The 22,343-nt window shown below is 35.8% G+C and overlaps 1 protein-coding gene across 3 annotated transcripts in view; it reads left to right on the top strand.

Moving 5' to 3' along the window:
- The first annotated feature begins 23 nt into the window (after positions 1-23).
- The window catches only part of SMC4 (structural maintenance of chromosomes 4), a 34,813-nt gene continuing 12,493 nt past the window's right edge, over positions 24-22,343 (top strand). The window contains exons 1-14 of one of the 3 annotated variants that reach the window (XM_010839844.1): positions 24-291; positions 395-494; positions 1,606-1,749; positions 2,580-2,758; positions 3,214-3,405; positions 4,875-5,051; positions 11,346-11,510; positions 11,759-11,886; positions 12,361-12,501; positions 13,180-13,330; positions 14,980-15,144; positions 16,455-16,688; positions 18,317-18,502; positions 20,691-20,852. In XM_010839844.1, the coding sequence (XP_010838146.1) occupies positions 1,611-1,749; positions 2,580-2,758; positions 3,214-3,405; positions 4,875-5,051; positions 11,346-11,510; positions 11,759-11,886; positions 12,361-12,501; positions 13,180-13,330; positions 14,980-15,144; positions 16,455-16,688; positions 18,317-18,502; positions 20,691-20,852 (2,019 nt within the window). In that variant the 5' untranslated portion in view covers positions 24-291; positions 395-494; positions 1,606-1,610. Of the gene's footprint in view, positions 292-394; positions 500-1,605; positions 1,750-2,579; positions 2,759-3,213; positions 3,406-4,874; positions 5,052-11,345; positions 11,511-11,758; positions 11,887-12,360; positions 12,502-13,179; positions 13,331-14,979; positions 15,145-16,454; positions 16,689-18,316; positions 18,503-20,690; positions 20,853-22,343 lie in introns of all 3 variants that reach the window. The other 2 variants (XM_010839845.1, XM_010839843.1) reach the window with 2 other exon arrangements.

Below are 22,343 nucleotides of genomic sequence, written 5' to 3'. Positions count from 1 at the left end.
GACTCCCTCTTCGCGCGATACTTCCCCTCAGAGCGTCACCCGAGCGGGCCTGAGACCCCGCCCCACAGTGGGCACGCCCTCTTCTAAAGGGACGTTATTGGACGACTGATCCTTGACTTAAACTGTAGGGCGAATTCCACTTATCTTTCTCAAAATTCGCAAGTTTAAAAAAAAAATTTATAAAAGTGCTATTGCCGTAGGGCCACGGAAAACATTGTTTCGCTTTTTTCACCTAGTAGAAAACGTTCCCTGCAGCTCGGGTCCCGCCAGGAGTTCGCGCATGCGCGTAAGGTATCAGAAGATGGCGATAATCGCCGCATTTTTTTCAAATTAGTGGTTCCCAGAAAGCATTGCGCGCGTTTGTAACGAATTTCCGTTCGAGTTTGTATTTTAGGCGCCATTTTCGAGTGAAGGACCCGGAGCCGAAACACCGGTAGGAACCGGGGGGCCTATACAACCGTTTCCAGCCTCGGTCTGAGTGGACTATCCTGCAGGTAAAGTACGTCTTTTCCTGATCGGTTGTCACACTCTCACTTCCTGCCCGGTCCGCAGGCGCCTGGAAAGAGGCCTTGGGCTGGAGCAGCCGAAGTCTAGGCTGAGGCTGCCTCGGGGAGATTTCGCTCGCTGTCACCCCTCCCCCCTCAGTCGCTCCCCGGCGGTCGAAGCTCCCGCGCGCTTCTCCCGGGCGCCACTTCTCTGAGCTACTTAAGCGTCGATGGTGGGATTGGGGCCGCGGGGCTGGGGGCCCTCTCAGCCCTCGCGGACCTTTTCTTAGAAATCTTGGTCGGACTACGGCGTCGCCCCCTGTCCCGGCCCGCTACCCGTTTCTCTTCTCCCGAGGGACTAACCACTAGCTCTGAGCCCTTACTGGTGGCCTTTCGTAGTTTATTGTCCAGCGGGATTCGCCGCGGACCTCAGGGACAAACCCCTGCCACCCCAAGGTGATGGAAGCGGAGTTGGCGCTGCCGGCTTCCGATTTGAAAATCGCGAGCGGTCGACCCCAGCCGCCGGTCCCCGGCCGGCGAGTAGAAGGAGACCTCAAAGCCCCCGAGCCGCCAGCCGCGCCAAGGGCTATGGCGGGGAGAGGAAGGTGGGCGGCGAACCGCCTCTTCGTTCCCGACTGCTCTGCCAAGAGTTGAGAACCCCTCAAACCTAAACCTAGTACGGACTCGGAGACAAGAATCTGTGCGCTTTGATCCCCAGCCCCGAGAGTGTGGGAATGTCCGTAAATGTCGGCGTGCGGGATATAACTTCGTTTAGAAATGACGTTACAGTATTCTCACACATTTACACTGTGGGCGGAGGAGGGGGACATTAAAAAAATAAAAAGAACCTAAGCAGTTGCTCTCTTTGCTGGCTCCGCAAAGCACGTCTAGGAACTTGCTTAGAACTTGAGAGAGCGAATCCCGCCTTCCTGGCACTTGAGTTTTTTGTGCCTTCTTTCCCGAGGACTCGCTGGCGTTGCTCGGGGTTTTTAAACGGAGCCCTAGAAAATGGGTGGACAAAGTTTTACCCGAGTGGGACGGGTGGCGGGCCGGCGGGGAACTTGACGGCACGGCCGGCCGCCCGCGGGCTGACTTGCTCCCGGCTTTCCCTCGGCTCCAGCGACCATGCCCCGTAAAGGCACCCAGCCCTCCACTGCCCATCGCAGAGAGGAAGGGCCGCCGCGGTCCCCGGACGGCACCAGCAGCGACGCGGAGCCGGATCCGCCGCCCGGCCGCGCGAGGAGCCAGGCGCTGGCCACCGCAGGTGAGTAGCCCTTCGCGACGCCGAGGGCAAGCGCGTGGAGACCCGGCACCCACCCCGGGACGGTTGGTATTCCAGGGCGCGGACGAAAAGGGCTGCGGGGTTGACACCCGAAGGTCAAGAAAGCGATTTTCACAGATTCGACAGTGTGAAATTTCGGTTAACGGTGCTGGAGGGATGGGGGCTAGTAAATAGCTAAAATTCTGAACTTCTGTTCATTGTCTTATGTTTCCGCGGAAATCGACACGGTCAGCCAGAGTGGACTTTTTTCAGTGTCAGCGTGACTATTTGTTAATATGATGAAAAGTTGCTTGATCGTACAACTTCACCTCGGTGATCTTAAATTGCAAAGAGAAGATAATTTGCACCTACGCCCGCACTCGCCGTGGGTTTTGTGAGTCCAGGAATTGAGTGACATGAAACCCCTGTAACTGTCACGGGAGCTCGCCAGTGTCCAAAGTTAGGGTTCCAGATGCTTAACAGATACTGAGAGTTGAATCTAGAGCTGTAGGATTTGACCACCTGTTTAGGCAGGGACTCAAGTGATTGTGGATTTTCCAGATTTGCATTACGATGTAGTGTATTGACTCCTAAAAGGTGTATTTCTATAGAATTTTGTGACTGATGGCATCTCTTTCAAAAATTTTCTTTTGTCATAAGACAAAGCCTAAAGACTGTTATCCTTTGTGAATGTAAGATAATACTGTATTTGAGTGAAAAATAGAGATTCCTAGGTTTCATAAATGACATCTCCAAAGATTAGCAGGCTAACAAATTGCACTGATGCAGGCTTCCCCTCTCCCCCTTTTTTTCCTTTCCTTTGACTGACTTAGAAACTCCAAGTGAGGAAATTGATAATAGAAGTTTAGAAGAGATTTTGAATAGCATCCCTCCTCCCCCACCTCCTGCAATGACCAATGAACCTGGAGCTCCTCGTCTTATGATAACTCATATTGTGAACCAGAACTTCAAATCTTACGCTGGGGAAAAAATTCTGGGACCTTTCCATAAGGTATTTGACCATTTTTAAATAGCTGTTGTAAGGTAATGCATCTTTATTACAAACTGTTTCAGTTTTGTAGTTATTGTATATCCTGATTGAGAAATACATGGTGTAGTTTCTATGCTTTTAACTACTGAAATTGGCTTTTGTTTATCTGATTATCTTTTGGTACCTTTCTTTATAAAGTTCTCCTCACTGAATAGGATTTGGGTTTTATGTTTGAAAAGAATATTTTCTTTTTAACTGTAAGAATGAATTTTGTAAAAAGTCTGAGTCAAAATTAGAACATGATCTTATTTAAAGTGTTGAAACTTGTAACATACAAGACATGATCTATGAAAACTATCTTCTAGCTGCAAAAGCTTTTTAAATACTTCTAGTTTTGCTGCAAGTTAAATCATTTTAAATTGAAACCAGTAGTATAACCTTTTTAACTTTTTTTTTTTCCTGTTCTTTTTATGCAGCGATTTTCCTGTATTATTGGGCCAAATGGCAGTGGCAAATCCAATGTTATTGATTCTATGCTTTTTGTGTTTGGCTATCGAGCACAAAAAATAAGATCTAAAAAACTCTCAGTTCTAATACACAATTCTGATGAACATAAGGATATTCAGAGTTGCACTGTAGCTGTTCATTTTCAAAAGATAATTGATAAGGTAAGGGGTTTTGTTTAGTTATTTGCATCTTCCAAGTAAGGAAGACAGAATTTCAGTGCATTACACATTTTATTATTTTGGGCTTAAATTAGCTTGTAAAAATTAGTATATGGTTAAAGCAGAACCAATATTGATTTCATTGCCTCCGTGATCATATTTTCTTTTTGAGGTGTGATGGTGGCTGTTAAACTTAAAATATTAAAATTTAGTTAGGGAAATGAATTATAAGTAGCTCATAATAATACCTTTTGAGCAGTTCTAGTATCTTGAGTGCCAATTTTGCATTCTTTTATTATAAATTTTGGATTTGTTTTTATAAAGTTACGTTTTCATTGCTTTCAGATAAGTTACCTAAACTTGAAAATGTAAGTTGACTAATTTTACCATCTCCGTTATTTCAATTCACGTTAAAGTTAGTAGGAATCTGTATGTGTGATATGAAAGAACTTTGCTTTCGTATCAGCTACCCTTTCAAAACAGCAGAAGGATAAGCTAACTTTTTTTTTTTTCTCTCTAAAAGGAGACAGACATAAAATGCCTATTTGGGTTATTTACATGGCTTTGTTGATACTGGGGTTTTTTCTCTTCTGTTTGGGAATTCCTAGTTCAAAACTGGCTGGAACCTAAAAATGTAGAAAACTAATTACATAACGAAATGAGGATGTGATTTGGCCTCTAAGTCTTGTTTTTAACTTTAATGTAAAGAGCTTTAAATAAATCTACGTGGTGGTATAAATTTTAATTTTGTTTCTTAGTGCTTTTCTGTTATACAGTTTGGGTTGGAAAGTAGATAGCCAGTAAATCAGATTTGATTTTTTAGCTTATTAATTACACTTGATTTGTGTGAAGTTTAAAAGTCATGGTTTCAAAATGACATAGTTTTTAAAGGAAAGCAAGTTTTAATGTTAAAGCAGATTTGCCCTTCATTTCTTTTTGTTTGATTAAAAAACAGGGGAATATAGTTGTCAGTTCTTTGCAGTTCTTTTTACCTTTAATTGATGGCTTATTTTTCACCACCACCACCCCCCAAAAATTAATCTGTATCACCGCACTACCATCCCCTCCCTTTTTCCTTGAATCATCCCTTGCAGCTTTTTTTAATGAACTAATGTACTCTATCAAGGTGGTTTAATATTTTGGGTGAGTTTGTTTTGGATACAGTGGGAATCTTGTTTCCCATCAGTTCTTTTCTCAGTTAAGTATGTTTTTAGGCTTGAAGATGTAGTTGGTTTGACTTTTTGGTTTTTGTGATCTGTGAGGAAGGAGTCCAAGAACTCCTTAGAAATAGAAAATTATTTCTATTCTTTGCTAAGATAATTAATTCTAAGAACTATTGTCAGCTTTTGTGCATATCCAGTTAAAGTTCTTAATCCATAGAATTGGTTTCAATATGAATTGAGTGAAATTTGAAGCAAACTTATGACTTAATACCAGCAATTGTTTTCTGGTTTTGTTTTTCCTCAAAACAGGAAGGGGATGATTATGAAGTCATTCCTAACAGTAACTTCTATGTATCCAGAACGGCCTACAGAGATAATACTTCTGTTTATCACGTAAGTGGGAAAAAGACTACATTTAAGGATGTTGGAATTCTTCTTCGAAGTCATGGAATTGACTTGGACCATAATAGATTTTTAATCTTACAGGTACGTTTATTAAGACATCAGAGGTTCTCTCTCTTTTTTCTTTTAGTAAAAGTGTAAAGAGGTTTTTCCCTATTGGATGAATCCTGTATTTTTGAGACCTTAAAGTACTGTAGCAGCACATCATGGTTTACATACTACAGTCAAGATGCGAATCATTATTTGCTGCTCTAGAAATTTAAGGAAATTCATTCAAAACTGTATTTTCATGATCATATGCTCATTTTGTTTGGATGGACTGACATACTTGTTCCGCTGTAGCAGCACGTAAATATTGGCGTAGTAAAATAAATATTAAACACCAATATTATTGTGCTGCTTTAGCGTGACAGGGACATAGCAACTATTTATCATTTCTGTTTGTATTTCTCTTTACGATAACATTTTAAATAAGATTTGTTATCTTTTAATAATAATTCTTTTACTTTTGTTCTTATTTGTAATCTCTACTAATATAATATACTCCAAAAAAGGTGGGGGAAGAAAACCACTCTGGATACTTGGTATTTGACAGACTTCTCTGATTTAATTTTTTATTTTTTTAAACACTTAGAATGGTCAATTAAAAGCTTATACAAGCTCTTTGTTTGGTTCAAATGGCCTACTGAACCACTACTACTGGAAAATTAGAAAGTGATATTTCATTCTTAGGTATCATACTGTTAAAGTCTTTTTAAGGATGTATAACATTAAGTACTTGGTGTTGATTTTTATAAGAAACTCTGTGCTTTATTTGAGTAAAGATATTTTCTACCAGATTTGCTTGGTAAGAAAATCCCTTATCTTCTCTAAGTTTTACCTTTCAAAAAAGTTTTTAGCATAAAAGCATGGCTTAAGAGGAAAACTATTGTGATGTAGAAATAGCTGCTGATATTCTTTAGTGTCCTGGACTACTGGTTTTAAACTGGATTTTGGTTTGAGAAACTTGTAGTAGTGTGGCTGAGTGTTCCCAGTAAGAAACTTATAAAATGTTAGTCGCTATTTCCATTTTAGCCTATATTTTACAGTTTTTTTAAAAATAAAAGTTATTTATACATAATGTATGTGGAAAGTAAATAAATATAATTCTGGGGTGACTTATGTTAGTATCTTGCTATCAGTTCATTTGTATACTTCTGTAACCCAAACTTAATTTAAAATGGATGTTGGGAAATCATTAGCAGATATATTTCTAAATGAGATTTGAATTTACATAAATGTGGGGTTAAAGCTGTGTGTGTTTTTTTAATCAAATTTAACTGTTCTGGGATTTGATTTGGTTAATTATGGATTAAAAAGTTACGCCCCATTAGAAAACTAAATTTGATAATGATACCATTTTGCAGGAACTTACTGTTGTGTTTATCTTATTATTTGCTGTATATTTACTATCACCCTAAAATAATCAAAGTTTTACACCTGTATGTAGACTCATCAAAATAGATTGCATTTTAACCCTTGTGAATTTTTTTCCTTGGTATAGCCTTTCTACATAATTCTGTGAATAAAGGGAATTAAATAAAGTAACATCCCAAAGAGATAACAGGAGTTTTTAAATTGTAAATTTTATATTCAGTTTGTGCTTCTAAAGTGTCCGGGATGCTTAAGCCCTTTATCCTCATAATCTCAACTTGTTTTTAATCATCTTAACAGTTACATTGTTAAAATCATTTTTAATATCAAGGTAAACTTTCCACATTAACAAATTGAATTCCATTTGATTAAATTTACAGATAAGACTCTTAGGAGCTCACCTGTTAGGAAGAAGAAACAGGGACTGGACTAGATAGAATTATTTTAAAATTTGAGGGAAAGTGGCAGTGGTTTCTATGGATTTTTATTTAGTTCCTTATCAAAATCTTAGATTCCTGCCCTAGAAATTTAAAGGATTTGAAGGTAAGTAAGAATACAATTTTTATTACCTTATCTCCCACTAAATAACATTTATCTTAAAAATTAACTAGTTTGGGAGACTGGGAGCTTGGGACCATGAGAATATCATCTTCTAAGACATAAGTGATTGCTTTGAATAAAATGTAGGCTCTTTGGCCAGTAGTAGTGATTAACAGGCTAAGTGATAGAAATTCAGCTAAAGTGGAAACTTATTTTTTAGACTAAAAAGCACTGAAATTTAGAAGTCCATTAGGATAAATTTTTTATAGTATTTATAATGGTATAGTAGGTTCTTCAAGTAGGCATTTCTAGTATTTGAAATCATTTAAAATTTCATCGTTGGCTGTTTTAATGAGTTCCTAATGAGTGACTAAACTGAGATACTATAAATGATCCAAAGATGGTAGAAGTCTATTTCTTGTCCTTATACATGCTTTCTAAAAGTGTTAGATTATAATTGGCCGTTGTACTTTGTACATTTTTGTACATTTCCCTGTTTATACCTTGTTTGAGAGCTGTTTTCCCATTGTCATAATTCTTGGTGTGAACAAATTGAGTTTTTTTTAGCTGAAAGATTTCACAGTAGCTCATTTGTCACCGTTTTCAACTTAATATGCTTTTTGTCTTCATATTTTAAAATCTAAACTAAAATTTAAAAATAACTAAGATTTTTTTTTTTCTTATTTAGTAATTTGGAGATTGGATTAACCAAGATCTGAGTTACCTGTTCATTTTTTCTTTCCAGTATACTTCTTCCCTTATATTAACATATAAGCTTACTTGAATTCTGATCTTTTTTATCTGTAGAAATAAGACTGTGCTATATCAGAAGAAGTTGTTTTAGTTTTATCGGTAGTACTTCAGTTATCCAAAAGTGTCTTGTTCAACACCTCAACTATATGAAAGCTGTCCCTAAGCACCCAAAATAAATACCAAGCAGTCTACCTCCTAAAGCGTTGTCCTTTCTGTTTATGCACTTGTTTTACACAGATACTAACCTCAGTCATTAGTTTCTTAGCTTTTGTTAGTTCACAAATTAAAAATTTATTAGAATAGCATAAAAACAATAACTTAACAGTAAAGTAGAAAATGGAGAAAATAAAAATATAACCAAGGCAAAATTTCAACTAGTAAATCTGGACCATTAATTTTTATGCAAACACCCATATTTACCTTAAATCTTAAGGCCTTCCTTATTAGGAAAAGTTTTATTATATATGTACTATATTTGAGTTTTCTGTGATTCAGTGCTTGGTAAAATTTGGATTCTGTTTCAATAAAGATAAAGCATAGTACCTATTTATTCCTCCTAGATTTTTAAGCTGTATTGTTCTAAATTAGATTATTGAGGCATGCTGTAAATGAGTCACAATATCTTGGTTTTCTGCCCAGTTCAATAAGTTAAGGTTTAGGTCTTGGATATTATAAATATCCTCTTGACATATGCATGCTATTTTTATGTTGCTTTTAAAAACCATAAATGGTATTTTCCACAGTTGCTTAATATCTCTGATATAGTGTAAATATAAATTAAAACATAGGAAGTTAGTAGTAAACAACAGTGAAGAAATGTGTTTAAAACCTTGTTTAGTTTACTTAAGTTATGGAAGTCAGAAATAACATTGAGGAGGACTATAAAACTTGTTGGCTTCAGATGCTAGCTTTATAGCAACTTGAAACTTGTTTGTTTGGGTTTTTGTCTACCATATTACCACTGTTTGTGATTTGGAGCTTTCAAGGTGACTTTAAATTCAGGCTTTAAATTATTTCTAAAATGTATTGAGGTTATTGCTTTAAATTAAAACTACTTTGTAATTTCACGTGGGATAGGTACGTTTTCTGAAATGAGTGGTCCTCTAAGGATAGACTGTCAGCCCTTAGATTATACATGAAATGACACAAATTGGAAAGATAAGGAAGAAAACAAATAGTAGCGGGTGGTAAGGCAGTCAGAGAACATCAAGGAACAGAACCACAAGAAAGGTCTCAGGTTGTCATTGAAATACCACAACAGTCCTAATAGTCACATGACAGGCAGAGGCCTAAATGTTCTAATGACCTGTTGATTCAGTAGTGTTAATTGATAATACCCATTTTTTAATAGATCTCATATAACAAATGAAAACAGTGTTATATGGGACTTGAGATGGAAATGTTGATTCATAAATGTCCTTTTCTTTCACTTGAAAATGTTTTTTCTGCTGGGCAGCCTTGTTAGAATGAAAAGAAATCAGAGCTATATATCTTTCATTTTAACTGGAAAGGGAGGAACAAGTGACCAAAAACAAGCAACCACTATGCTTTGTTTGAAGCTAGGCAGTCTCCTAATACTAGTATTCCATCACTTGAGTAAATAGTTTGGCTGAAAAGTATAATGCCTTTAGAAATATTTTTTATTGTTGTTACACCAAATCATAGCTTCTGGTTATCTGAAAAATGTATACCTAAATAATACCTTATGTGATTTGACTCAGGTACGTAAGTTCTTTTGGCATGAATTTTCATTTATCTTATAGTAAGTGTTCAGCTATTCAAATCAAATTAGAATGTTGACTATTTGGTGTCAGATATTTGGATTATAAACACAGACATAAAAGAGTTAAACTGACTACTTCCAGGTTAGTGATTCTCAGCTGGGAGTAGTTGTTGCTTTCTCTCTCCCCCAGTACATTTAGCATTGTCTGGAGACAGTTTAGGCTGTTAACAACTGGGGAAGGCCTCATGCAGCTGGCATCTAGTGGGTAGGGTCAGAGATGTTATTAAACATCTTATGATACCCAGCATAGCTCCCCACAACAAAGTATTCAGCCCAAAATGTCAGCAATGTTGCTGTTGATAAACCTGTTTAGATAACAACTGAATAAGTCTTGGCTTGTACAATGGCTAGAGTCTCACCTGTTGTGATCCAAAGCTTTAGATACTCTTCCAGGCTTAAGTTCTGTATAAAACCTAAAGCTTGCCTAAAATATTTGGAAAGAACTGATAATTGAAAGCAGAACAAAATATTTTATATAAATGTCTACATGTTTTAGTTTAAACACTAATATTTAGCTAAATCTAATTCATACATACCCAAGGTTACAGAGAAATCTAAACAATGATAGGCTCTTAGGATAACATTTCACCTTGTGTTTTATAATCATGTGCTGTTGTCAAAAGTACAGAAAAGTGGTCATCTATAAAATTTTTTTTAATTTTGATTTTTAATGAGTAGATTTCCACCCCCACCCCCACCCCTCCGTTATGCAGTCTTAGATCTCCAACTGGAGATCAGACCAGTGCCCCCTGCAATAGAAGCTTGGAGCCCTAACCAGTGGACCACCAGGGAAGTCCCTAATAAGTAGATTTTTAAAGGAGCTGTTTTATCCTTTCTTGTTTGATCTTCAGTTTTTTTCTACTGTATATAATTATATTGAAGATTTTGGTAATACGATGCTTTGTCATTAGCAAGTTTTAACCCAGATTTTTAAGTTTCATTTATAAATACTGTAGATATTTAAATTGAGAAAGAATATATGCCCCTTTTTAAAAAAATTTTTCTCAGTCTGTGCTGTTTTGCAGAAATAAAGGGGTATGTTTTTATTTTTCTACTTGTCTGTCCCTTTTCTTCTGTTGTAATAAAGAGTACAGGCGGGCTACTGGTGTGAAGTAAAGTAGCATTTTGCCTGAGCATATTCAGACAAAATTTTCTCCCCCATCAAGCTAAATGGCTGCCTTTCAGTCAGCCTTGAAAGTTACTGACTGTACTTTTTTCTTTTCTCTTTGTAACTGAACTGCATAAATGCAAATGTATAATGTTAATCTTAGATTTTAAGTATAGTTTAAAAGTTGTTATAATAATAATTGCAAGCAAAAGTTTTATGTACCAAGACATTTAGTTGCAGTCAGTTGGCCTTTTCCTGTTATTACCATGAGAGAAAATAGTATTTCCTTTTTCATTTAATGGCTTGTTTGTTTGTTTAGAAAGTTAGAACATCTTTACTTGGCATTTTTATATAATTTTATTTATGTATTTATTTCTGGCTGTGCTGGGTCTTTGTTGCTTTGCACAGGCTTTCCCTAGTTGCAGCAAATGGGAGCTACTCTAGTGTTTTGCAGGCTTCTCATTGCAGTAGGTTCTCTTGTTGCAAAGCTGGTCTCTGGAGCACAGGCTCAGTAGTTGGCGGCATACGGACTTAGTTGCTCCGAGGAATGTGGGATCTTCCCAGACCAGGGATCAAACTCATATCTCTGGCAGGAGGCTTCTTCACCACTGATCCATCAGGGAATTCCTATTTGCATCTTACTAAATCTCTTTATGCTACTGATTTATATCATTTAGTTCTAATTAATGTTGGATTTGTTATTTGACTTGTTTCTAGTTCTTACTTGAGGCTGATGTAGCCAAACATATACAGTGAGTGTGAAATACTACTTTTTTTAAAGGGTGAAGTTGAACAAATTGCTATGATGAAACCAAAAGGCCAGACTGAACACGATGAGGGTATGCTTGAATATTTAGAAGATATAATTGGTTCTGGACGACTAAATGAACCTATTAAAGTCTTGTGTCGGAGAGTTGAAATATTAAATGAACACAGAGGAGAGAAGGTGAATCTTCCATAGACTTTTGTAAACCAGAATGTTTCATTTATTGATTAACAGATTATACTAAGCCAGATAATTCAAGTTATGATAGACCATAATTGTTTAAGCTAAGTTTTATGTTTTCCTTATTAACATTTCAGAGAAACAATGTTTATGAATGTAGTTTGTTTTTATCTAATGTTGGCATATTTTAAATTCAGATTGTTCAATACACTTAATATGAACAATTTCTATCCTTTTAACTTTTGTAGTTAAACAGAGTTAAGATGGTAGAAAAGGAAAAGGATGCCTTAGAAGGAGAGAAAAACATAGCCATTGAATTTCTTACCTTGGAAAATGAAATATTTAGAAAAAAGAATCATGTTTGTCAGTATTACATGTAAGTACCTTAATTTATCAACTTTTGTATTAGTTTCTGACACTAAAATCTAATCTGTTCTCTTTTCCTGTATTAGAGAAATGTGAAGACTGAAGTAAAAAAAAAAAAATTCTGCAAGTGGTTGTGATGAATTTATTAGAGTTTTTTGGCATAGTAGTGAAGTTAATTTTTAACTATCCTACTTGAAGTTGGGTTCACAAATATCACTATGCTTAATACTTAATAGTTTTACTTATAAATTCTTTTTAATTCATTTGATAGCAGATCTAATTGTGTTATATGGAACCTATTTTGTTCCTAATTGCTTTGACCCTGGGTTGGTTTCTTCCTTCCCCCTTCAAAGACCTAGATACTTTAGAAACTGCTGATTTTACTTAAAATAGTTTGAGAGTTTTAGAAATGGTACTTTAGGATCTCTGATAGCTTTTTCTCTCTCTCTAGTTGGATCTCTGATAGGTTTTTCTCTCTCTCTAGTTATGATTTGCAGAAACGAATTGCTGAAATGGAGACTCAAAAGGAAAAAATAAATGAAGATACCAAAGAAATTAATGAGAAAAGCAATATACTGTCAAATGAAATGAAAGCTAAGAATAAAGCTGTAAAAGATGTAGAGAAGTAATAATCTTTTGGAAAGTACTAAAAGTAGATTATTTTATTACATGTATGTGTGTGTGTCTATATATAAACTTAATACAAGCATATGAAGGCAATATATTTGCCAGCATATAAAATATTATAAATGGTTTCTTTTTGCAACCAAAAAACTGAATTGCCTTTCATCCAGTTGATGATTATCACAGGTTTGAGTGCCCAACTCTGGTCTTAAATAATGGAGTATGCTACCCCCTAGTGGCAGAACCCAATAATACAAAACATCATTGCAAAAATGGGCATTTAACCTGACAGGTTAGTTGTCTTAAAGTTTTATCATTACTTTTTTCATGGCAATCTTCAGTGATACCAGGATCCCTTACCTATTCAGTTTTCTTTTTTTGTATTCTTTAAAATGAGTTTTGCCTATTGTTTTTTTTAATGGTCAAATTTTTATATTCCTAGACATCATAGTCACTATTTCCAATCTAGCTTTGAAGGACAAAATAACTCATAACCACACATTTTAACAACTTCTTCAAATATGGATGGAGAGGAGGGTTAGCTTGAAGCAGGTAGTATTAGGATCCTACTTTATAAGAACTTGGTACATTTACATAGTGTTTCAGGCAAGGTATACAAAGTCGCTTTAAAATACCTGAATATCCAAAATAGTGACTGATGATTTTCTTACTTTGCTAGGAAGCTGAATAAAATTACAAAATTTATTGAGGAGAACAAAGAAAAATTTACAAAACTAGATTTGGAAGATGTTCAAGTTAGGGAAAAATTGAAACATGCTACAAGTAAAGCCAAAAAACTAGAGAAACAACTTCAAAAAGATAAAGAAAAGGTAGGTTATGTGGGGGAAATTCTTAGTATTTCATGTCTGATGTAGTTTTTGTTATTTTTCATGAATGTTCTTGCCCCTTAGAGAATGAATTGGAATTCTGAATGTTAAATGCTTCAGGATTTATCTCTGAACCTAATTCTCCCCCTCACCCACTATGGAAATCCTGCATCCATTGACTTTGAGTTTTAGAGCTTATGTATCTGATATATATTGTTGGAGAATTATTTACCAAATCGGTAATCCTATTTTGGTGACAAAATAATCTTCCTAGAATATATGGTTTAAAAAGAGGTTTTTGGCTACATATCATAGACTTTTAAAAGTAGTACCTTTGTCTACAGAAATCAAGTTAAGAATATCAGCAGAAGTTTCCCCTTAGAAAGGAGGGGAGAGGAAGCCATAATTTATAGCAAGGGGTTGATTAGCTAGTTTGAAGTTTTAAAAGATGATAAACTTTAGACCAGAATGCCTAATTTGCTGGGACCCAGACTAATAATTAATTTGGAGCATTTCAAATATATTCACAGTTTAATCAGGTATTAATAGAGGCAACACTGAAAGCCCTTCCCCTCAAAAAAGTTGTGTACCATATATTTACATGGTACTTATAGGCTCTGCTTTACCTTATAAGCAACTGCATTTATTCACAAAATACTTTGTGTGTACAGTAGTAGCACTTTTTATATGAGTCAGTGTTTGCAGGAGAACATTTTGGGAAGTGTTTAATTTCTCCTGTTATAGATAACCAGAATAAACAAAATACCAATGGATGTCATAGTAACCCCTAAATTGGACAGAGTAAGCCACATGTGACTTAAGTACAGTTATTAGCCTTTGGACACCAACTGTGAAAGAGTGATTATTACTGAAAGGTATTAATGGAATAAATTAGTCCCATGTGGTGATTCTGAAAGGGTAAAGTTGGGAAAGATCTTAGGATTTGAGAGAGACTAGGGGGTGTAACGGAGAAGGTGATGGCACCCCACTCCAGTACTCTTGCCTGGAAAATCCCATGGACGGAGGAGCCTGGTGGGCTGCAGTCCATGGGGTCGCGAAGAGTCGGACACGACTGAGCAACTTCACTTTCACTTTTCACTTTCATGCATTGGAGAAGGAAATGGCAACCCACTCCAGTGTCTTTGCCTGGAGAATCCCAGGGACGGGGGAGCCTGGTGGGCTGCCGTCTGTGGGGTCACACAGAGTCGGACACGACTAAAGTGACTTAGCAGCAGCAGCAACAGGGGACGTAAAGGTAATATGTGGTAAGTTGTAATGTACCACGAAGGGTACTTTAAGGAATTCCATGTACTCAGACCATGTTGTAGGTGAAGGAGGTTAATCACAGCATAAAGTTAGAGCAGAAGGAAGAAAGATATAATGCCCAGCCAAGGAGAATTGTCTTTTGTAAGGAATCAAAAATTCATAGAATTATCTTAATTCTATGAATTAGACTGAGAATATAGAAATTGCAGCATATGGTTAAGGAAGTATACTTGCTAAAGCTAGCTGGTTCAAACCTAATTAAAATGAAAACTGCAAAGATCTAGAAGATCTTGAGAAATGCTTTTAAATAAGTCAAATATTAATGGTATTGGATAGCCTAAAGGTACATGCTCCTAGTAACTTTTTAATTTGTTTTATAATCTTAGGTTGAAGAATTTAAAAGTATACCTACCAAGAGTGAGAATATCATAAGGGAGACAACAACTAAAAACAATGCCCTTGAGAAAGAAAAAGAAAAAGAAGAAGAAAAATTAAAGGAAGTTATGGATAGCCTTAAACAGGAAACACAAGACCTTCAAAAAGAAAAAGAAGTAAGATTTCTTTATCAGTTGGTGTTTATTTTGATGGCTTTTTTTCCTCCTATCCTAAAGATTGTTTTTATAGTAATAGTAAAAAATGAACTGTTAGAATGAAAAGTTTGGGCTTTTATCTAACATCCCCAAAAATAGTCAACCTAGACTATCCTTTTTTTGTTTTCTGCTTTCTCATTTTAAAAAGATGTTAACTGAGAATGAGAACTTAAAGTGGTAGAAGAAAATGCATATCAGATACTTTGCTTTATGTGCTATTCTCTGTTAATGTTGATTTAATCATCACATTTTTCTCTTAAATTATTTTCTTGGTAATTTAATTGGTTACTACCTGTATATGCTTGGGACCACACTAACCATAGGTTGACATTTCCCTTCTTTACTTTTGTAGCTCTTGTGTAATAGTTTTAAAGCTATGGCTCTTGTGTTAATTCTTGGTTGCTTAAGTCAGTTAAATATAAGATCTTTGTAAATTATACCTCAGTGAAGTGTTTCGGGGTTTCTCGACAGACTAATATAAATTGATTCTGTTTTGAAATATGGACATGTTCTAATATCATCTATAAGAGTTTGTAAGTAAGATGCCTATGGGATAAAGTGGCTAAGTATCATACAGTCACTTTCCTAATAGAATAAGATGAGTTTTTCACGTTTGCTCATCTCATGTATATCAAGTAATCCCATGTGCCTTGGCATCCTAGGTTAGTGACAAAGCCAGGACTATATCTAGGTATCTTTGGAGCTAAAAACAGGCTCTGCTACTTACGAGTGAGTGCATGACTTTGAACAAGTTATTTAAACTCTGACCTCAGTTTCCTCAAAATGGGCATAATGATGATCGTAGGATTGTTGGGTTAAGGAATTAATACATACAAAACATTCAGGATAGTACTTTGAACATATATTCTACAGTGGTGTGGGTGTGTATGTGGGTGGTCATGATTTTTTGTCATTTTAGTCTCTAAATTGAGATAGAAGGAAATGGCAACCCACTCCAGTATTCTTGCCTGGAGAATCCCAGGGACGGAGGAGCCTGGCAGGCTGCCGTGTATGGGGTCAACACAGAGGCGACTTAGCAGCAGCAGCAGCTACCTCATTAAGCTGTTATTAAATCAGTTGGAGAAAGACTTTATATACCATAAACATTCACAACTGGGCAAAAACTGTTAGTCCATTCACTTATGAGAGTTATTTCTATATATTGTGCTTACATAATCTATGAAGTTAAATTTAAAATGCATGGTTTCCACTTTGGTTTAGGTTTGAAAACACGTATTTCAGATTAAGTGGGGCCTATCATATTTTAACAGAGTCGAGAGAAAGAACTTATGGACTTCAGCAAATCAGTAAATGAAGCACGTTCAAAGATGGATGTAGCTCAATCAGAACTTGATATCTATCTCAGTCGTCATAATACTGCAGTGTCTCAATTAGGTAAAGCCAAAGAAGCTCTAATGGCAGCTTCTGAGACTCTCAAAGAAAGGAAAGCTGCAATTGGAGATATAGAAGCAAAACTCCCTCAAACTGAACATGAGCTAAAGGAGGTAAATCTTTACTTCTGTGTTTCACATGAACATTGTTTATCAACCCTAGTTTTATTTATTTTCATACATATTTACATGTTTTTTTTTAATCTCAACATCTGGTATGACTGATACATAGATTTTGTTGCTGTTGTTTAGTGTAATCTTTCCCAAAAGAAGGGTGTTAATGTTTCAGTACTCTTATCTGATACAAGTTAAATTGAGACTATTAAGAAACTGTGTTATCCCCTCAAGTGTCAAACAGCAAATAATATTGCTATCGCCATCATTATTTCCCATGGAAATAGTTTAAACAAAAGAAAGGTTTTGTTTCCCTAAATGTAAATGTAGACAACTTATGCAGTGATACAGGAAAGTCAAATAAATGTGTGTGTGTGAACAAATATGCAAGTCAACTGTCTTAGTGTATTTTTCTATTTTTGAACTTAAGGACATTCTTTCTTTGTTGGGACTGCAAGTTGTTAAACTAATCAAGACATCTTACTTAGTTCATCAATCTTCTCTCCTTGAGTAAGGAATTTCATAACATTAATTTCCAAAGCATCATTAGGCAAATTGCAATAGAAGATGCTCTTTGAAGTGAAATGACACTGAAAATAGTCTTTTTCATTTTAGTAAATGCACACTGATTGGTCATCAGAAAACTTCATGGCCATGTAGAATTTAAATGTAAACTTAGGTTATATTCAGTTATGATTTCTGTCTTCTTGGTGATTCAGTTTATTTTTGGGTAAATTGTGTTTATAACTTAAGCTTTTACTTGAAACCAGTATGACTGGTATGACTGGTAATAGAGGTAATAATTTAAAACCAAGAAATGAAAGAGAATGTCAGTTGGAAAAATTGCTAAATAGGTAGATTGAGAAACAGAGTTAGGATTTTTGTGTACGTGTGAGAGGGTTTCTCTTTTGTGGGCAGCCTGACATTTTTGTATAGAAACAGTACTGTTCACTTATCACGTTTCCCTTCGTTTCAGAGCTGTGCTTTTGTTTTCCTTGGTTTAATTAGAATAATGAATTATGCTATATAACACTAATGTAATACATATTAAATGTATTATATAGTTTATTATCTATTAATTTAGAAAGCAAACCACTTTCTAATCATAGCCATACCCAGTCACCCATATCTAGAGTCCTATATTGAGATCTATTTTTGATTAGTGTAAGAATATAAGAATTAGGAAACATTTATGCATAATTACCTGGAGAAGGAAATGGCAATCCACTCCAGTATTCTTGCCTGGAAAATCCTGTGGACAGAAGAGCCTGGCAGGCTACAGTCCATGAGGTCGCAAGAGTCAGACACGACTTAGCAACTAAACTACTACTACTACTAAGCATAATTATATGGTACAAAACTGGGATTTCCACAACCCTAGCTCTACTCGTTCTATCAATCAGTGCACTGCTCCTAGGACTATATTGAGGTCGTTCACCTTATTATTGACCCAAATAATTTATGCCCCTTTTAAAATAGAAAACCCATCCATATTTTTCAAAATCAAAGCAGCAAGCAGTTACAATGTGATGGCAGAGTTCTGGTTCTGGTGTTTATTGTTGACCTTTTCTTATGTTGTAATAAGGGTGTCTGCTTTTGGGATTCATTTTCTTTACTTTCACCTTTAGAAAGAAAAAGAACTTCAAAAACTTACACAAGAAGAAATAAATTTCAAAAGTTTGGTTCGTGATCTTTTCCAAAAAGTTGAAGAAGCAAAGAGTTCCTTAGCAATGAATCGAAGTAGGGGAAAAGTCCTTGATGCAATAATTCAAGAAAAAAAATCTGGCAGAATTCCAGGAATATATGGACGACTGGTAAAGTAAATTTATTTATAAATAACTATATTTTTCTCAGATATTATAATTTTCTTAAATAACTGTATATTAAGTGTTTTTTAAGCATTTTGCTCTTACACTCAGGCATGGTAAAATTCTTTGTGGTATGGATCCTTTCACATTAAAAGTTAAGCAAGTGCAAGTACAAGTCGCTCAGTTGTGTCCAACTCTCTGCGACCCCATGGACTATACAGTCCATGGAATTCTCCAGGCCAGAATACTGGAGTGATAGCCTTTCCCTTCTCCAGGGGATCTTCCCAACCCAGGGATTGAACCCAGGTCTCCTAAGGAGCATTGCTGGCGGATTCTTTACTCCTGAGCCATAAGAGAATCCCATTAAAAAAGTTTGGGATAATTATAGTCACTTTAAGAAAATGATCTAATTCTACTGATAAACTTAACTACTTTTTTCTTTCAAAAAATAAGAATTTGATCAATTATATTCTGAGCTTTATACCATCATACTGAAGGTTGTAACTAGAGTTTAGGAAAATCACAAAGGATGATGTCAAAACCCAAGGCTAGGGATAATGGGTGCCTGAAGCCTAAGCTCCTGAACCTGAAGAAGGAAGGGAATTTGGCCATGGCTAGAGGTAGCTGGAAGGAAGTGAGGAAAATAGATACCCCATTCATCTATTCTACCATTTCTGGCTGGTGCCTCACTTTGTCTTAAGCTGGAAAGCCAGAAGAACCAATTAATGCACTCCCTGAATCAGTCTTCCAGAGAAGGAAGCAGAAGAGGGTGACTCAGAAGGGCAGATGAAAATTACCCAGCATAGTTGCTTCCATGTCTGCATATCAAGGACTTCCACCTTAGTTTTTTGAAGATACACAATTTGATCATATTCCTTTGCTCAAGGAAAAATGAAACTAGTTGCTTAATGTTACTTGATAGGTAAGTTATTAATAGACAAACGATTTACTTAGATGGTTTTCAATAATTCAAAGTTGTATTATTCTGTAAGTTATTTTGCTTATAATTTAGGTTTCCAATCTTCACATTATACATTTTCACTTACATGCAGTGAAAACAGTTCTGTTCATTTTGTGCTCATTAAAATTTCAGACTCTGTATATCCATAAGTTTTTTTTTTTAAAGATCGATAAAAGCTCTAGTAGTGATTGCCTCTGCAGAAGAGAAAGATAGAATGTGAGGGACACTTAAATTTTTCATTGTGTTCCATTTTTGTACTTTTGTAAACTATGTAGGTTTAGTTCTTCAATTAAATGAAACTTGACTATGAGGTACCATTTCACAGCAGTCAGAATGGCTGCGATCCAAAAGTCTACAAATAATAAATGCTGGAGAGGGTGTGGAGAAAAGGGAACCCTCTTACACTTTTGGTGGGAATGCAAACTAGTACAGCCACTATGGAGAACAGTGTGGAGATTCCTTAAAAAACTGGAAATAGAACTGCCTTATGATCCAGCAATCCCACTGCTGGGCATACGCACTGAGGAAACCAGAAGGGAAAGAGACACGTGTACCCCAATGTTCATCGCAGCACTGTTTATAATAGCCAGGACATGGAAGCAACCTAGATGTCCATCAGCAGATGAATGGATAAGAAAGCTGTGGTACATATACACAATGGGGTATTACTCAGCCATTAAAAAGAATACATTTGAATCAGTTCTAATGAGGTGGATGAAACAGGATGAAGCCAGAAAGAAAAACACCAATACAGTATACTAATGCATATATATGGAATTTAGAAAGATGGTAACAATAACCCTGTATGCAAGACAGCAAAAGAGACACTGATGTATAGAACAGTCTTTTGGACTCTGTGGGAGAGGGAGAGGGTGAGATGATTTGGGAGAATGGCATTGAAATATGTATAATATCATATATGAAACGAGTCGCCAGTCCAGGTTTGATGCACGATACTGGATGCTTGGGGCTAGTGCACTGGGATGACCCAGAGGGATGGTATGGGGAGGGAGGAGGGTTCAGGATGGGGAACGCATGTATACCTGTGGTGGATTCATTTTGATATTTGGCAAAACTAATACAATTATGTAAAGTTTAAAAATAAAATTTAAAAAATAAATAAATAAATAAATGAAACTTGAAAAATCTATATGAAATAGTAATGAAATGATCCTGTGCCTAATTCCCTGCTGATTGTGCATTGATTTTTTTTTCCTTCCTCTTATTTATTAGGGGGACTTAGGAACAATTGATGAAAAATACGATGTTGCTATTTCATCTTGTTGTCATGCATTAGACTACATTGTTGTTGATTCTATTGATACAGCCCAAGAATGTGTAAACTTCCTTAAAAGACAAAATATTGGAGTTGCAACCTTCATAGGTTTGGATAAGGTGGGTATTTATAATCTACCTGTATTTTAGTTTTTAAGTGCCAGGTGTTGATTGATTTTGAATCCTAGCTTTTTCTTCATAGTTACTTCAGTGAACCACCTAATAGATTTTGAGGATTATATTAGGCTCTAGGGGTTACATCGTTGTGAAAAAAAAAGAAACTTGTACTGCTTCCCCTAAAGTAATATGCATTCCTATGTTGGAGTGACTGGTAGTTTGCATTGTTAACTTCCATCTTCAATAACTACTTTTTTTGAAAATAGAAAAACACTTAGATATAATTCATAATCATAAAATTAATTATTTTAAAATATATAGTTCAATGGATTTTAGTACATTCACAGAATGTACTAAATTGATTGTTCAACCATGACCACGATCTAATTCTAGAATATTCATTACCCCAAGAAAGGAACCCCATACACATGAACAATCAATAACCCTTGTTCTCCCACCCACCCCACCCCCACAACCTTTAATTGACTTTTTGTCTGGATTTATGTATTCTGGACATTGTATATAAATGAAATAACATATTATATAGCCTTTTGTTTATGGCTTCTTTAACTTAGTGTTCAAAGTTCATCCATGATGGAACTTTGCTGGTGGTTCAGCAGTTAAGACTCTGTGCTTCCATTGCAGGTGGCAGAGATTTGATCCCTTTTATAGGAACTAAGAGCCAGTTCCCTGTCTGCTCTTTTTTAAAAAAAGGTTCATGTTGCATCATCAGCACTTCAGTCCTTTTTATTGCCAAATGCTCTTCCCTTCTCCATTATATTCTATAGCACATTTTGTTTATCCATTCATCAATTGGTGGACATTTGTGTTGTTTCCATGTTTAGGCTGTTTATGGTTAATACTGCCATGAACGTTCATGTACACGGGTTTTTGTATACCAGCTTTTCATGTGCTTATTTATTGGCTATTTCTTTATTTTCTGTTCAGATTCTTTGCTTATTCGTTAATTGGTTTGTCTTGCTGTTGTAAGAGTTCTTTATATATTTTGGATATAAGTCTCTTATACATAATTTGCAAATGTTTTCTCCCATTTTGTGAGCCATCTTTTCATGTTCTTGTGATACATCCTCTGAAGCACAAATTTTAGATAGCAGTCTAGTTTATTTACTTTTGGTTGCTTGTGTTCTGGGTGTCATATCTAAGAAGCTACCATGTAATCCTAATGGCATCGTGATTTACTTTCTGTGTTTTATGAGCTTTACAGCTTTAGGTTTTACATTTAGTTTTTTAATCCATGTTAATTTTATAAAGTGGGGGGTCCAGGTACTCTTTTGAGTACTGGGTTGTTTGGACACCTTTTATATTCTTTCCCCATTGAATTTTCTTGGCATGCTTGTCAAAAATCAACCAATCATAAATGTACGAGTTTATTTCTGGCCTCTTATTTATGTCTGACTTTGCATTGATATCACACTGTCTTGATCATTGTAGATTAGTAGTAAGCTTTAAAATCAGGAATCCTTTAATTTTGTT

Source organism: Bison bison, unplaced genomic scaffold, assembly GCF_000754665.1.
Source record: "Bison bison bison isolate TAMUID 2011002044 unplaced genomic scaffold, Bison_UMD1.0 scf7180017864135, whole genome shotgun sequence".
Taxonomy (NCBI): Eukaryota; Metazoa; Chordata; class Mammalia; order Artiodactyla; family Bovidae; genus Bison; species Bison bison.
Note: the sequence above shows the minus strand (reverse complement) of the source record. Positions and strands in the feature narration are given on the sequence as shown.